We start from the raw sequence: 15,739 nt of genomic DNA, 5'->3' as shown, positions 1-15,739 counted from the left end.
CTGCAACAGGCAATGGTACATCACTAAAGGAAATATTATCTGCTTTAACAAGTTTGTCATGACAATTATTACAAACAACAGCTGGAGAAATAGCTACCAAAAGTTTACAGCAGATACACTTAGCTTTGGTAGATCCAGCAGGCAGTGGTTTTCCTGTAGTATCTTCTGGCTCAGATGCAACGTGAGACATCTTGCAATATGTAAGAGAAAAAACAACATATAAAGCAAAATAAATCAAATTCCTTATAAGACAGTTTCAGGAATGGGAAAAAAATGCCAAACATCAAGCTTCTAGCAACCAGAAGCAAATGAAAATGAGACTGAAATAATGTGGAGACAAAAACGACGCCCATATTTTTTGGCGCCAAATAAGACGCCCACATTATTTGGCGCCTAAATGCTTTTGGCGCCAAAAATGACGCCACATCCGGAACGCCGACATCTTTGGCGCAAAATAACGTCAAAAAATGACGCAACTTCCGGCGACACGTATGACGCCGGAAACGGAAATGAATTTTTGCGCCAAAAAAATCCGCGCCAAAAATGACGCAATAAAATGAAGCATTTTCAGCCCCCGCGAGCCTAACAGCCCACAGGGAAAAAAGTCAAATTTTTGAGGTAAGACAAAATATGATAATTTAAAGCATAATCCCAAATATGAAACTGACTGTCTGGAAATAAGGAAAGTTGAACATTCTGAGTCAAGGCAAATAAATGTTTGAATACATATATTTAGAACTTTATAAATAAAGTGCCCAACCATAGCTTAGAGTGTCACAGAAAATAAGACTTACTTACCCCAGGACACTCATCTACATGTTTGTAGAAAGCCAAACCAGTACTGAAACGAGAATCAGTAGAGGAAATGGTAAATATAAGAGTATATCGTCGATCTGAAAAGGGAGGTAAGAGATGAATCTCTACGACCGATAACAGAGAACCTTATGAAATAGACCCCGTAGAAGGAGATCACTGCATTCAATAGGCAATACTCTCTTCACATCCCTCTGACATTCACTGCACGCTGAGAGGAAAACCGGGCTCCAACTTGCTGCGGAGCGCATATCAACGTAGAATCTAGCACAAACTTACTTCACCACCTCCCTTGGAGGCAAAGTTTGTAAAACAGATTTGTGGGTGTGGTGAGGGGTGTATTTATAGGCATTTTAAGGTTTGGGAAACTTTGCCCCTCCTGGTAGGAATGTATATCCCATACGTCACTAGCTCATGGACTCTTGTTAATTACATGAAAGAAATATACGTTAGCCATGTGGAAAAAAATCATGCCCAAAAGGATTTATCACCAAAGTACCTCACAAAACGAATAACATGCCAGTAAACGTTTTAAACACAAACTTCTTTTAATGTCATGCAAAGTTATCACTAAGCCTGCTACCAGTCGCTTCCACTGCAGATAAGGCTTAAGCATTATTTCAGTATTAACAGTATTTTCTCAGTCAAATTCTAGTCCCTAGAAAATAACTCTACTGTGCATACATTTATCAGCCTGATACCAGTCACTACTACTGCATTTAAGGCTGTACTTACATCATACGGGTAACAGCAGTGTTTTCTTAGTCAATTCCATTCCCAGAAAATATTGTACTGCACATACCTCATTTGCGGGGGACCCCGCATGCTATTCCCATTGTCTGAAGTTACCCCACTCCTCAGAATGTCGAGAACAGCCAGTGGATCTTAGTTACGCCTGCTAAGATCATAGAAAACGCAGGCAGTTTCTTCTTCCAAATACTGCCTGAGATAGAAAAACAGCACACTCCGGTGCCATTTAAAATAACAAACTTTTGATTGAAGAATAATTAAGTAAAAACTCCAGCTCCTCTCGCGACCTCCTTCTTTGTTGAGGGTTGCAAGAGAATGACTGGGTATGACATGTGAGGGGAGGAGCTATATAGCAGCTCTGCTTGGGTGATCCTCTTGCAACTTCCTGTTGGGAAGGAAAATATATCCCATAAGTAATGGATGACCCGTGGACTGAACACACTTAACAAGAGAAACAAGGGCACCCGTAGGCATCCGGCCAGAAAGAACTATGTCTCCGCAGGACCTGCCAAACGGAAACCGTAACCTCCAGAAAAAAAGACTGGGAAAGCTCACAGTAGACCGACCAGGGAGACACACATCCCCACTAGCCTATCTCGAAGAACCTTGCGAGAACTGAGAAGTCCTCGAACCATAAAGGAAAGGATCCCCCCAATAAGTAAAAAAGTCGTCGTAATCGGACACGCAGCCGCACAATCCTATAATGAAAGGAACAACAAGGGGGAACAAACACCACCGGGGGGAATATTATAGTGCCGTTCACGGTCTGAACACCCAGAATAGGCATGCACATAACTGCAAGGAAACTTCAGTGTCCTGCAAGTGAATCAGCGCCATTAAAATATGAAATCAAAAATGTCCCGCTATCTCCGGGGGAAACAATCCACCCTGCGCAAAGGGGACATTAAAATCGGGGCCAACCTCAAAAGTAAAAGGAGTATGCGATTGGGAAGGCACCTCCTGAGAAGCAGAGCCCCTAGAGGCCGATGGCTCGGAAGGCCCAGAGTCCCCCGAGCCCAATCCCCAGATCAGAGCGGACGGCACCTCAGCGAGGCCCATTAGTAACTGTTATAATAATCACTTTACAGATAACATAAATAAAATTAAAGGATCTTACCGGGATCTACACCGTGGAACAGGAACAAGGCCCTTCAAGTGTGACGAATAGTAGCATCGCCTCCATCATGGACTTGAGAGAAGACAGCACGTAGCGAAACAAAGTTTGGTAACGCCAAGTGCTGAAATGGAGCTGTGAATGCGAGTGGGGATGGTGTTGCAGGGTAAGCTCCCACTGCATCTCCGGACTCTCACTTTCGCCCAGGCCCTCCACGAAAGACTGACAGGACTACTTAAAACTTCCGTCCCATGTCGAAGGGTAGCATCCTCCATAAGAGACGTATGAAAAAGAAATAAAAGTAAAATAATTTTAAAAGAAAACTTCTAACACATCTCTGCCAACCTCCTGGGATGAAAGGCAAAGAATGACTGGGGGATATGGGAAGTGGGAGGAGTATTTATGCATTTGGCTGGTGGATCTTTGCCTCCTCCTAGTGGCCAGGTTCTTATTTTTCATAAGTAATGAATGCGGCTGTGGACTCTCTCCCATTAGGAAGAAAAAAGTATAATAAAAATTTCAACAAGTGCTCGGGAGTTATATAAAAATGGTTAAACTTGTACATCTGGGTGACCATTCATTAATTTGTGCCTGGGACTACCGTAATCTGTGCACACAGGAGCTCAGTGGACATACACACACCCGCCGAAGGTCATGTGATTGTTGAGAGCGGCGTGGGTGCTGGGCGGTTTCACAAAACTCAAAACTTTCCAGGACAGAGGGTGGTATTCAAAAGTCTGAGCTGAAACAAGTGTAAATCCGAAATCAGAAGCAGCATATACGGTTAAGGTAGCTTTGAAAATTAATGGCTTTTACCAGTAACTGCTAGGACTACTTGAACTGTAACTCTATAGGCGTTATACATCATTTGTTACATCAATTGTCTCCCAAACAGATAATCTTTAAACAAATGAATGGTCACCCAGACGTAGAAGTTTAACCATTTTTATAAAAGTCCCGGGGACTTGTTGAAATTTTTATGATACTTTTTTTTTTTTAATTTTTACGATATATGGCCATTAAATAAACGTGTATGTATTTATCTGAAGACATATTTTATTTGTATAAATTGCATAAGTTGATTTACGAATATAGATATATATATAAAGACTGAATATTAAAGGGACACTAAACCCAAAACAATTCTATCATGATTCAAGTAGAGTATACAATTTTAAACAACATTCCAATTTACTTCTATTATCTAATTTGCTTCTTTCTTTAGATATCCTTTGTTGAAGAAATAGCAATGCACATGTGTGAGCCAATCACACAAGGCATCTATGTGCAGCAACCAATCAGCAGCTACTGAGCCTATCTAGATATGCTTTTCAGCAAAGTATATCAAGAGAATGAAGCAAATTAGATAATAAAAGTAAATTAAAAAGTTGTTTACAATTACACGCTTTTTCTAAATCATGAAAGAAAAAAATGTGGGTTTCTTGTCCCTTTAAGACGGAGTCGCCATTTTTTTGGTAACCATAGGCGCATCCAAAGAGTTGTCTTTATTCTAATCATATTACCAATTTTTGAGGTCGAATTTGGGGGTTCTGGGTGTTTTATTCGATGGGTTTTACTGCAGAGATACTGATAGCATAAATTTGCGTTTTGAAGATGTGTCTATTCCAGAAGCAAGTCCAGATTGGCTCCTCAAAATAAGACAAGTAGTATGTGGAGTTTCGGTATTGACAAAAAAAAAACACCAAAGCAAAGTGTTAAGCCACTCAGAATTACTTTCACATGATATTATTTTGTTGCAAATAAGCAATTTACAAGATATTTACTATCCCTTTAATTTAAGCAACCACCAGAGTTGTTACCTAATGATTGAACTTAAAGGGACAGTAAAGACCAAATTAAACTTTCATGATTCAGATAGGGCATGCAATTTTAAACAACTTTCCAATTTGCTTGTATCATCAAATTTGCTTTGTTCTCTTGGTATTCTTTGTTGAAAGCTAAACCTAGATAGGCTCCTATACAAACTTCTAAGCCCTTAAAGGCCGCCTCTTATCTCAGTGCATTTTGACCGTTTTTCACAGCTAGAGGGCATAAGTCCACGTGTGTCATATAGATAACGTGTTCACTCCTGTGGAGTTATTTATGAGTCAGCACTGATTGGTTAAAATGCAAGTCTGTCAAAAGAACTGAGAAAAGGAGGCAGTCTGAAGAAGCTTAGATACAAGATAATCACAGAGATAAAAACATAACTTATGCTTACCTAATAATTTAATTTCCATCTGTACGAGGAGAGTCCACGGCTTCATTCATTACTTGTGGGAATACAGAACCTGGCCACCAGGAGGAGGCAAAGAAACCCCAGCCAAAGGCTTAAATACATCCCCACTCCCCTCATCCCCCAGCCATTCTGCTGAGGGAACAAGGAACAGTAGGAGAAATATCAGGGTATAAATGGTGCCAAAAGAAAAACAAAAGAAAAAACATAAAATCAAACTTTTGTAGCAGAAGAGATAGTCAAAAGAAACAACATTTTCCAAGAAAGTAGATAATCTTCAAAGAAAATATAGGCTCAAAAGAAAGAGCCTGCAAAATATTTAAACAAAACAAGACTCCAAAAAGAAGAAATTAATAAATGAACAGGCTTGATACCAACCAAAGCCTGAACAAAACAGTGAATATCAGGAAGTTTAAACAATCTTTCTAGGAAATAAAACAGAAACAGATTTTTATTAGACTTGTGCATGGCCGAAAAATTTGTTTTGGTTCAGTTCGGATCGATTTGGATGTTTTCGAATTTCGGTTCGAATCGATTCGAATTCGGAAAAATTTGAATGAATTAGTTTCGGATTTGAATAAATTCTGCTAGATTCGGTTCAATTCGGAAATTCTGTATTTTTCGGTATGTGTTAGGTGGGATGTGCTGTGTATTAGACTAGTATTATGTACTGTATATTAGGTGTAACCCATAGCAGAGTGATATAACCTAATATACTGTACAATACTAGTGTAATCCATGGCCATCCGAATGTAACGAATAAATCCAAACTAATTCGGATTTATTCGGTAGAGTCAGAACTACCGTAATTCGGAAATATGAATCGATCCGAAACTCAGAATTTAAGAAATTCGTCCGAATTTCGATTCGTTGCGAATCGAAACGCACATGTCTAATTTTTATTTGTCCCTTCAAAAAATTTGCAGACAAACTTATCCAAACCATCCTGAAAAAAAAAATGTAAAATCCTAGCAATTCTAAAAGAATGCCAAGAGAATTTATGAGAACACCATAAAATATGGGTTTTCCAAACCTGATAATACATGTTCCTTGAAACAGACTTATAAGCCTGCCACATAGTGATAAAAAAATGAGTCAGAGAAACCTCTATGACTAAACACTAATCAATTTCCATCCCATCAAATTAGTAATTTGAGATCACAATGGAAAAATAGCCCCAAAAAATAAAATCAAAAAGCAGGCATAATAGCTTTCAAATTCATGAAAACAGCGAGCAATAGAGGGAGAAGGGTAAAAATAACTAAATTTGGCAAACAAGAATGACGCATTACGCAAAAGAAAGTTAAAATGTTTTGGCTCAAAACCAACATAGAAAATGACACAACTTGTGTCATAAACACGATTTCGCGCCAAAAGCAACTAGTGTTAAAAAAGACACAAGAAATTACGAAATTTGCGCCATCAAAGGCGCGATTTCGCTGCAAAAAAAATTGTGCCAAGAATGACGCAATAAAAAACAGCATTTTTCGTTTTCACGAGCCTAGATTTCCCACGAAATTTTTTTTTTGAAAAACAAGTCAAATTAGAAAAAGACTGAACCCCAGGTAATAAACTTCCCAACATGATTCCTATACTGAAAAGGTTTAGACTGCAAAGGGAAATTATAGATAGATAGATAGATAGATAGATAGATAGATAGATAGATAGATAGATAGATAGATAGATAGATAGATAGATATAGATATATAATGCAATAGAGAGCACTCTGACTTTCAAAGTCCATCAGTGCCAGGGTGCCAGCAGGTAAGTATACAAGATGAAGGAAGGCACTCACTGGTCTTTTAATCAAAAGTTTATTTAATCAAGCGTGACGTGAGGAAGGGGAGTGTGTCCCCGAAACGTCACGCTCGTGAGTGCCTTCCTTCATTATATATATATATATATATAATTCAAGAAAGAAATGAGGAACCACAGAGCTCTATGCCAAAGTGGATCAATTCAAACAAAAGGTGTGTAGCACAATCACAGTGTGCAAGGGGTGCTAGAGCTGACGCGTTTCGCGCATGCTCACATGCGCTTCAGAGATCTGATATATATAAATATATATAGATATATATATATATATATATATATATAGACCTGACTCATGGCAAATATAAGTAAAATACATATATTTAAAACTTTATATTAATACATAAAGCGCCAAACCATAGCTGAGAGTGTCTTAAACAATTATACATACTTACCAAAAGACAACCATCCACATATAGCAAATAGCCAAACCAGTACTGAAAACTATCAGCAGAGGTAATGGTATAGAAGAGTATATCGTCGTTGTGAAAAGGGAGGTAGGAGATGAATCCCTACAACCGATAACAGAGGACCCTTGAAAAGATTTCCCATGAGAAAAACCACAAAATCAATAGGCGATACTCTCTTCACATCCCTCTGACATACACTGTACTGTGAGATTAATTGGGCTTCAGAAAGCTTAGAAGCGCTTATCATAGAAGAAATCTTAAAAATCAAGCACAAACTTACTTCAACACCTCCATAGGTGGTGTATTTATAGGCATTTGAGGTTTGGGAAACTTTGCCCCCGCCTGGTAGGAATGTATATCCCATACGTCATTGGCTCATGGACTCTTGTCAATTACATGAAAGAAAGAACCTTTCCCTTAAAGGGAAGGGAAAGAAATCTAGATTTGGACGTCATGTCAGCAGACCATGACTTCAGAAAACCGAAAAGCCTGATGTCTTGGCATTCAAGCGAATAATCTGCATATTGGCATCACAGATAAACAAATTAGCTACCCTCAGGGCCTTAATTCTTTCCTGTATCTCATCGAAGAGAGTCTCCACCTCAATCATTTCTGACAGAATCACACCAATAGGTAGCAGATCCCGCCACCGCAGCGTCCGCCGCTGCCGGCTGAAATATGAACCCTGTGTGTTGAAACATCTTTCTTAACAGGGTCTCTAATTTCTTATCCATGGGTTCCTTAAACAGCAAACTATCCTGCAACCAACGGTCGGAAGAGGAAGAGAATGAGGCCACACCCGGTCACATGGAGTGCCATGCAGGACCGTCCCCGCAGCCGAGAAAAATCGTGCCAAACTAAACAGGCTGCGCAGTAATCAAAATGAAGAACCTGACTGTTCACACATTCCCAGAGCAACATCTCACACATGTCGCAGCAAAGAACACAAAGTAATCATGTATAAATCCCCCCCACTAATCACCATCCGGAGACATTAACCCTTGATTTTATACAGATAAAAGGAGTCACACTGTGGCCCTGTCTTCTTGCGTTGTCATTACAGGTATAAAAAAATGAAACGATCTTACCAGAATCTACACTGTGGAACAGGAACACGGCCTCTCAAGTTTGACAGTGTTGTAGCATCGCTCCTGACATGGACTTGAGTGATAGAGAGCAGGCAGTGAAACTCGTCAACACTGATTACTTAAGGAGCTGTTAACAAGAGTCTGGATGGGATCGCAGAAATACTCTCCCTGCATCTCCAGACCCTAATATTTGTCAATGCTCTCAGTGAGAGGCTGACAAGACTACTTAAAACTCCAGTCCCATTTCCGAAGAGTACTACCCTCCATAAGCGAATAATCCTAATCTTCCGACACTTCTCTGCCATCCTCCTGTGACGAAAGGCAAAGAATGACTGGGGGATGAGGGGAGTGGGAAAGGTATTTAAGCCTTTGGCTGGGGTGTCTTTGCCTCCTACTGGTGATAAGGTTCTGTATTCCCACATATAATGAATGAAGCCGTGGACTCTCCTCGTATTAAGATGGAAAAGTGTATTAATATAAAAGTGTTGGTTATACAAAACTGGGGAATGGGTAATAAAAGGGATTATCAATCAATTACATGCAAATTATACCCTCCCTTCTTTTCTTTGTTACTTTATTCTGTGTTCTCAATTTTTGCAGAAATTAATATCACATTTTGCAGTAAAGGGCAGACAGTAACTATATGTGATTTACACAATAACATAAGTGCGTATTTGCCCACTCTTGTTCTATTTGTACCTAGTTGTCCCTAATTTACTCCCACCCTCTCACTAGCTAACACAGAAGGTGCTGCTACCTTTGGCGTTTCTCATTTTGAATTACTCAGGTTAAGGGTTTGGACTGTCTGGTTACATACAAGCTGCTAACCCAAAGCGCATACGCATGGAAAGCACAGGAAAACATATTCAGATGGCAACGGAGGGAGAGTTTTTGTAGCTATACAGAGCTGACACTGGTTATAATCTCCCAAAGAAGATCAGCTATGAAGGCGAAAGAAGGCTGCTCTTCTATCCCCAATTAAAGAGCAATCCCTATGGTATTGAAAGCTGTGTCTCTAAAGGCTGGGGGCTGAGGATATAGCTTCTTTTGGTGCCAAACAATGATAGCAAGTTAAAAAAAAATAAAAAAATCCCTGATCCAGAAAGTGACGGTAAATTTACCAGTGAAACAAATAAAGGGGACTTTCAGTCCCTCTATTGATTACGTTTGCCACGCTGAGCACCTCAGGCCGCCCACGGCAAAATACTATTTTGCATTAAGGTGATCTTAGCCAATAGCGTGCTAGCTAACTGGGCCGCACGGCTATTGGCTAAGAGGTGGAAACATCACCTCATTGAAGGGGAAAAAAAACAAAACATTTTTCTTTCATGATTCAGATACAACAAGCAATTTTAAGCAACTTCACAATGTATTTCTATCACTGAATTGGCTTTGTTCACTTGGTATCTTTTATTGAATCAATGCACTACTGCGAGCTAGTTGGTGTCTACACATATTTGCTGCTTCTCATAGGCTCATCTGATGTGTTCAGTTAGCTCCTTCAAAGTATACCAATAGAATGAAGCAGTACAGAATTTGATTCCACCTATAAACACTTTTAGTTTAGTCCCTAATCTTAAACTATAAAATGCAAAAAAAGGGAATTTTTAAAAAAAAACCTTTCCTTTAATTATCACAGTGATTACCACATTCTGTTTACAAAAACAAATACATTTGTATACATCACTGATACCTCTCAACATTTGTGGCTGAGGAACACAGGAGGTTGATAGGAGTCCGTCACCATTTTGTGGGTGGAGGCGTGTTGGGAGGAAAGGGATCATGGGTGGTGTGTGGGTATGTGTAGTTTGTGGGTGTTCCATGGGTGGGGCTAAGGGAAATTCTGTAAAGAGGGAAATATGGCTGTCTCAGAGGGATATAGAGCTCAGAATCAGTTGGGATGTCTGAGGAAAGTATTTAATATGATCTTCCTTGCAGACATTTTTGTGTGTTACACTTTTACAAGAACAAAATCCAGCTCCCAAAAAAAAAGCCAAATGCAGCTGGCGGCAGCCATTTTAGCCATTTGTTTGCCAACGAAGTACACAAATGCACATGCCTAGTGAGCAAGGCGTCCAATATGAAAATTACTCTTGGCGTAGTCTCCCTAAGAGTAATAAGGTACGTACATAATAAAGTAATAATCCACCTGCTGTGGATTCCTTGATCACATGTCTAGTTAAAAGCAACTGCCAAGGCCCAGAAAAGCCAAAACATATCATATAGTTTCCGGGGGTTTTTTGTTTGTTTTTTAAATTGCATGTTCTATTGGAATCATGAAAGTTTAATTTTGCCTTTCATGCCACTTTAAATATTTTCATTGTGTAATATTACCTCATCCAATAGCATTGGCTATTGTAATTCCCACACCTGACACACAATTTGCTTTTTGCAATGAAATTCAAAATCAAATCAATAACTAAATAATCTTTTTTTCTGGAACCATGCCCATGAATTACCTATTGTATTTCTTCTGCATCTTTTTAACAATAATATACAGGTGCACCTCTTACCTCTGTGACATCCATAACTTTAATAGCTGCAAGCTGGCCTGTTTTGACATGTCGCCCCTGAAAAGCAAAGAGCAAAAAGTTAGCCTTTTGTTATTCTTATACGTGAAACCTAAATCAAATGAGCATGCGGTCATGTAAACCAATTGCTTAGATGCCTTCAGACAGGAAGCAAGGTTCCACTTTACAGATTATAACGACACATGATGTACTGTGACAATGCAACAGAGATAATGACTTAATACACTGTGCACTTTGATGAATAGTATTTTTAACTAAAACTGCAGGTTCCACCCCTCCCCACACGTTGCTTGCGGTAGGAATATATGCCCAATTAGTCCCGCCTGTTGAAAAGCAACAATAAAAGGAAGCATAGATTTCAGCTGCATTGTAAGACATACTTTTAAAGGAGGCAGACCACATAAAATGTAAAAGCATCTGGGCACACTCTTCACAAAGAATATATACTTACATGTAGAATAGGATTAGTCAATAGGATCAAGAATGAGTTTACAGTAGGGATTGATTATTATTAATAACAGTATCATAATTAATTAGCATTCTTAATATTCTTATTAATGATAGTCTAATCTAGGAATTATTCACAGGTGTAGTCCAGGAATTATTTAGAGAGTCAATTACAGCATAAAGTCTCTGACTGACTTATTATTATTATTGAGTCAATGTATTCAAACACACACACATAACCCCACCTCTCCCACTCTGCAAAGCTTCTAAATATAAGCCATTCTTGTGAACAATGCACTTATTTACTATATTTTTACCTTATAATTGATGTTAGACAAAAGAGCAAAGGAAAAAAATTTAAGACATTTTAAAAAACGTTTTTTTTCCACTGTGCAGCGTATTTGCAAAGTAATGTTCAAATGCTGCAATCCTATAATATAAAAGGCCAAGTGTGTTTGTCCGAAGCTGTCATGCGCAGTAGAGACTGCACAAGGACAAACACACCTGGCATCTGGGACCGACCGGGCGTGACAGGGGGCAGCGCCTGGGCGGGGCGTGATGCGGACGGGGCCTGGCTTGACGCGGGAGAGCTCAAAAGAGGGGGGATAAAGATAGCAAAAGAGGGGGGATAGAGAGCGCAAAAGAGGGGGAGAGACAACAAAAGGGGGGAGGGAGAGCAAAAGAAAGGGGGGAGAGAGAGAGGGGGAGAGAGAGAGCAAAGAGGGGAGCTAGAGAGAGCAAAAGAGGAGCTAGAGAGAGCAAAAGAGAGGGGGAGAGAGAGAGAGAAAGCAAAAGAGAGGGGGGAAAAGAGAGCAAAAGAGGGGGAGAGCGCAAAAGAGAGAAGAGAGAGGGGGGGAGGGAGAGAGCATAATAGGGGGAGGGACCAAAAGAGGGGAGATTAGAGAGAATGCAAAAGAGAGGGGGGGGAGAGAGAGCGCAAAAGAGAGCGAGAGAGAGCATAAGAGAGCAAGAGAGGGAGAGAGAGCGCAAAAGAGAGGGAGAGAGAGCGCAAAAGAGAGGGGGGAGAGCGCAAAAGAGAGGGGGAGAGTGCAAAAGAGAGGGGGGAAAGAGCAAAATAGAGGGGGGAGAGCGCAAAATAGGGGAAAAAAAGAGGGGGAGAGAGAGCAAAAGAGAGGGGGGAGAGAGCAAAAGAGAGGGGGGAGAGTGCAAAAGAGAGGGGGCAGAGAGAGCAAAAGAGAGGGGGCAGAGAGAGCAAAAGAGAGGGGGGAGAGAGAGAGAGAGAGAGAGAGAGAGAGAGAGAGAGAGAGAGAGAGAGAGAGAGAGAGAGAGAGAGAGAGAGAGAGAGAGAGAGAGAGAGAGAGAGAGAGAGAGCAAGGGGTGGAACCGCTGTACTGCAAAAAATGGCCTGTGTACACAGGCTTTAGGACTAGTATATTATAAAAACGTAAAAAATTGCTTTACTCTCTAGTTAATCAAAACATTGCAATTGAGTTGACGCTTTAGTGTAACTGCCTAATTTAAAATTTTATTTAATTTCAAAATGACCTGCAGAAAAATTGTCACTATTAAAAAAAAAAAAAAAAAACAGTTCTGCCTCTTTTGAAAGCACACAACTAGCAAAATGGACTTAGTTACAGCATTTGGCCAAATGGAGTCAGGCCCAGGACCATGTCAAGGTCTCTTCCTCCCTAGGTCCCTAACCCATACCTTCCAACATTTCAAAATTCAAAAGAGGGACCCCCCCCCCTCCCCTCCCCCCCCCCCCCTCGCACGTGGCAAAAAATTAAATGTGGTGGGCAGAAGCAGGGACGGGGCTTAAAAAAAAAAATCATAAGACCAAAGTAATATAAATAAAATTCTAAATAAAGTCATATCTTAATACTCTTAGGCAGCAAATCGAACACAAGCTCAAACCACTGGTATGGCTATGTGAGCTATGTATTTAATTAGCCTTTGCAGCGACGGTGCTAAATATTTTTATCTTAATTGGACATTTAATAATAGATTATTTAAAATTGCTCTCTGCATTCCCCATTAATATTCTAGATTCTGGCCTTTAAAGTCAGCAAAAATACACAGCAACACAATACATAGCATACACTTATACATGTAGATACACACACTACATAGCATACACTTATACATGTAGATACACACACACACACACTATATAGCATACACTTATACATGTAGATACACACACACACACACTACATAGCATACACTTATACATGTAGATACACACACACACACACACTACATAGCATACACTTATACATGTAGATACACACACACACTTATACATGTAGATGCACACACACACTACATAGCATACACTTATACATGTAGATGCACACACACACTACATAGCATACACTTATACATGTAGATACACACACACACACACACTACATAGCATACACTTATACATGTAGATGCACACACACACTACATAGCATACACTTACACATACAGATACACACACACACACTATATAGCATACACTTACACATTCAGATACACACACACACAACATAGCCTACACTCATACATGTAGAAACAGACACTGAATCGTATACACTTATACATGCAGATACACACACACACTACATAGCTTACATTTATACATACAGACACACACACTACATAGCATACACTTATACATGCAGATACACACACACACGCAGACTACATCATATATGGGTATCTGTAATTCATTGTATGGGGTCCTGGGGTTGGCAAGCACATTAGCTGACAGTCTGCGGCTGCCACTGTTCGTTACCCTGGTATTAGCACTGCTCATCGTATAAAACTGAAGGCATGCTAGTATCCTTACCAGGGGTTAGACGTCATCACTCCCAGAGGTAGGTTAGAGAGGTCACCATTACCTGAGGTCAGAGGGTATACAGCCTTCTTACTCCTGCTTAACCCACACACACCATTGCTTTTCCACAGGGAATCTAACAGGTATCTAACCCTTGGAGAGAAAAGCCAGCTGCTTCCGAGTATGGGCCCAATAAAAAAAAAATTCTTTTTATGCATGGGGCAATGTGGGACAGATGGCTAGCAATCCGGGACAGACCCCTAAAATCGGGACAGCCACACAATGCCTTCAACCAAACACACTGAGAAACAATCAAGGGTGATACAGACCCTTTATATTTTCCATAGGCACATACAAAACACAGAAATGGACAGCACTCTAAAGCTGGACTGGGTACACATCCCATGATCCTGCAAAACTCACAGCCTTGGGTTCTCACCAGCACAGCACAACACATAAAGAGTCAGTCTCTCTCTCAGAGCCTGATGTTTAAAGTCTTGCCAGCATGGAGAGAAATCACACAAAACCTCTGTATCACAAACACTACAAAGCAAAATAAACATTTCTCAAGATAAAATTTGTGTTACTATAAAATTTTTGTTCAGCACCCTGGAGAGCGCTACATTTAGCCACCAATCAGCAAGTGCTACCCAGGTGCTAAACCAAAGATGGGTCGGCTCCTAAACGTACATTCCTGCTTTTTCAAATAAAGATAGCAAGAGAATGTAAAAAAATTAATATGAGTAAATTAGAAAGTTGATTAAAATTGCATGCTCTATCTGAATCATGAAATAAAAAAAAATGTGGGTTTAGTGTCCCTTTAACATAAGGCAACCCCCCCCCCCCCACACCAGAACAACAGAACACATATGGCTTTTATATTTAGAAAAGTAAAATATGTTCTCCACAATCTAGTGGGTTATATGTTTATAGCTATAACTCTAGTTTATAAAACTGTTCTGTGAGATGATTGGAAGAAAAAAAAATAAAGGGTAAAATGGTTTCTGAAATTAAAGGGACGCTGAACCCAAATTTTTTCTTTCGTGATTCAGATAGAGCATGCAATTTTAAGCAACTTTCTAATTTACTCCTATTATCATTTGTTCTTCGTTCTCTTGATATCTTTATTTGAAAAAGAAGGCATCTAAGCTAACACTTCATGCCTACACTCTGCCTGTTGTCACAGTTTGGCAAGTAGTTCTCTTTGTGGCAACAGCAAATATTTAGCCCTCCCTGTAGTATATTGTCAGTCGCAGACAGGTTTAGCTATCCCTGAGTGTTGCAAACTGGTAACAGTGGTTGGAATTAACCCAGTCCATGCCAGACACACCGGCAGAGGTGGCAGTGGTAACCCCTGCCTGTAACAAATTGGCCAAACGTTTAAAACTGTATCTTCTATATTTTACATATATGACTGGTAACATAGGACTCCAGTATCTTTTCTAGACCCTCAACTGCTCCTAACACAGAAACAAGGAGGTGGCTGTAATTTTGCCTGTAGATCTAATGTTGTCAGAACCAGTTATGCAATCCCATTATGGTGGTTGCATACAGTAACATTAGGGTATGAGATATAGTGTAATGTGAAATAAAAAATAGTCAGAATGTCTGAGGGACCACATGCAAGCAACATTTGTTAAAGAGTAGGTTTATGGTAATTTATGTCCCAATTGATTTTTCGGTATGTCTTCTGTTTTTTGTTTTTTTTAATTGGCACTGTGTAACATTTATCTGTCTTTTGTTATTAAAATAT

At 39.8% G+C, this 15,739-nt stretch overlaps 1 protein-coding gene across 4 annotated transcripts in view; it reads right to left on the bottom strand.

Moving 5' to 3' along the window:
* The window catches only part of MAP4K4 (mitogen-activated protein kinase kinase kinase kinase 4), a 511,519-nt gene that overhangs the window by 347,763 nt on the left and 148,017 nt on the right, over positions 1–15,739 (bottom strand). For all 4 annotated transcript variants that reach the window (XM_053707651.1, XM_053707653.1, XM_053707649.1 and 1 more), the window contains exon 3: positions 10,737–10,793. In XM_053707651.1, the coding sequence (XP_053563626.1) occupies positions 10,737–10,793 (57 nt within the window). The remainder of the gene's footprint in view (positions 1–10,736; positions 10,794–15,739) is intronic.

The sequence above is a fragment of the Bombina bombina genome, chromosome 3, assembly GCF_027579735.1.
Source record: "Bombina bombina isolate aBomBom1 chromosome 3, aBomBom1.pri, whole genome shotgun sequence".
Lineage (NCBI taxonomy): Eukaryota > Metazoa > Chordata > Amphibia > Anura > Bombinatoridae > Bombina > Bombina bombina.
This window is presented reverse-complemented; position numbering and strand designations above follow the sequence as displayed.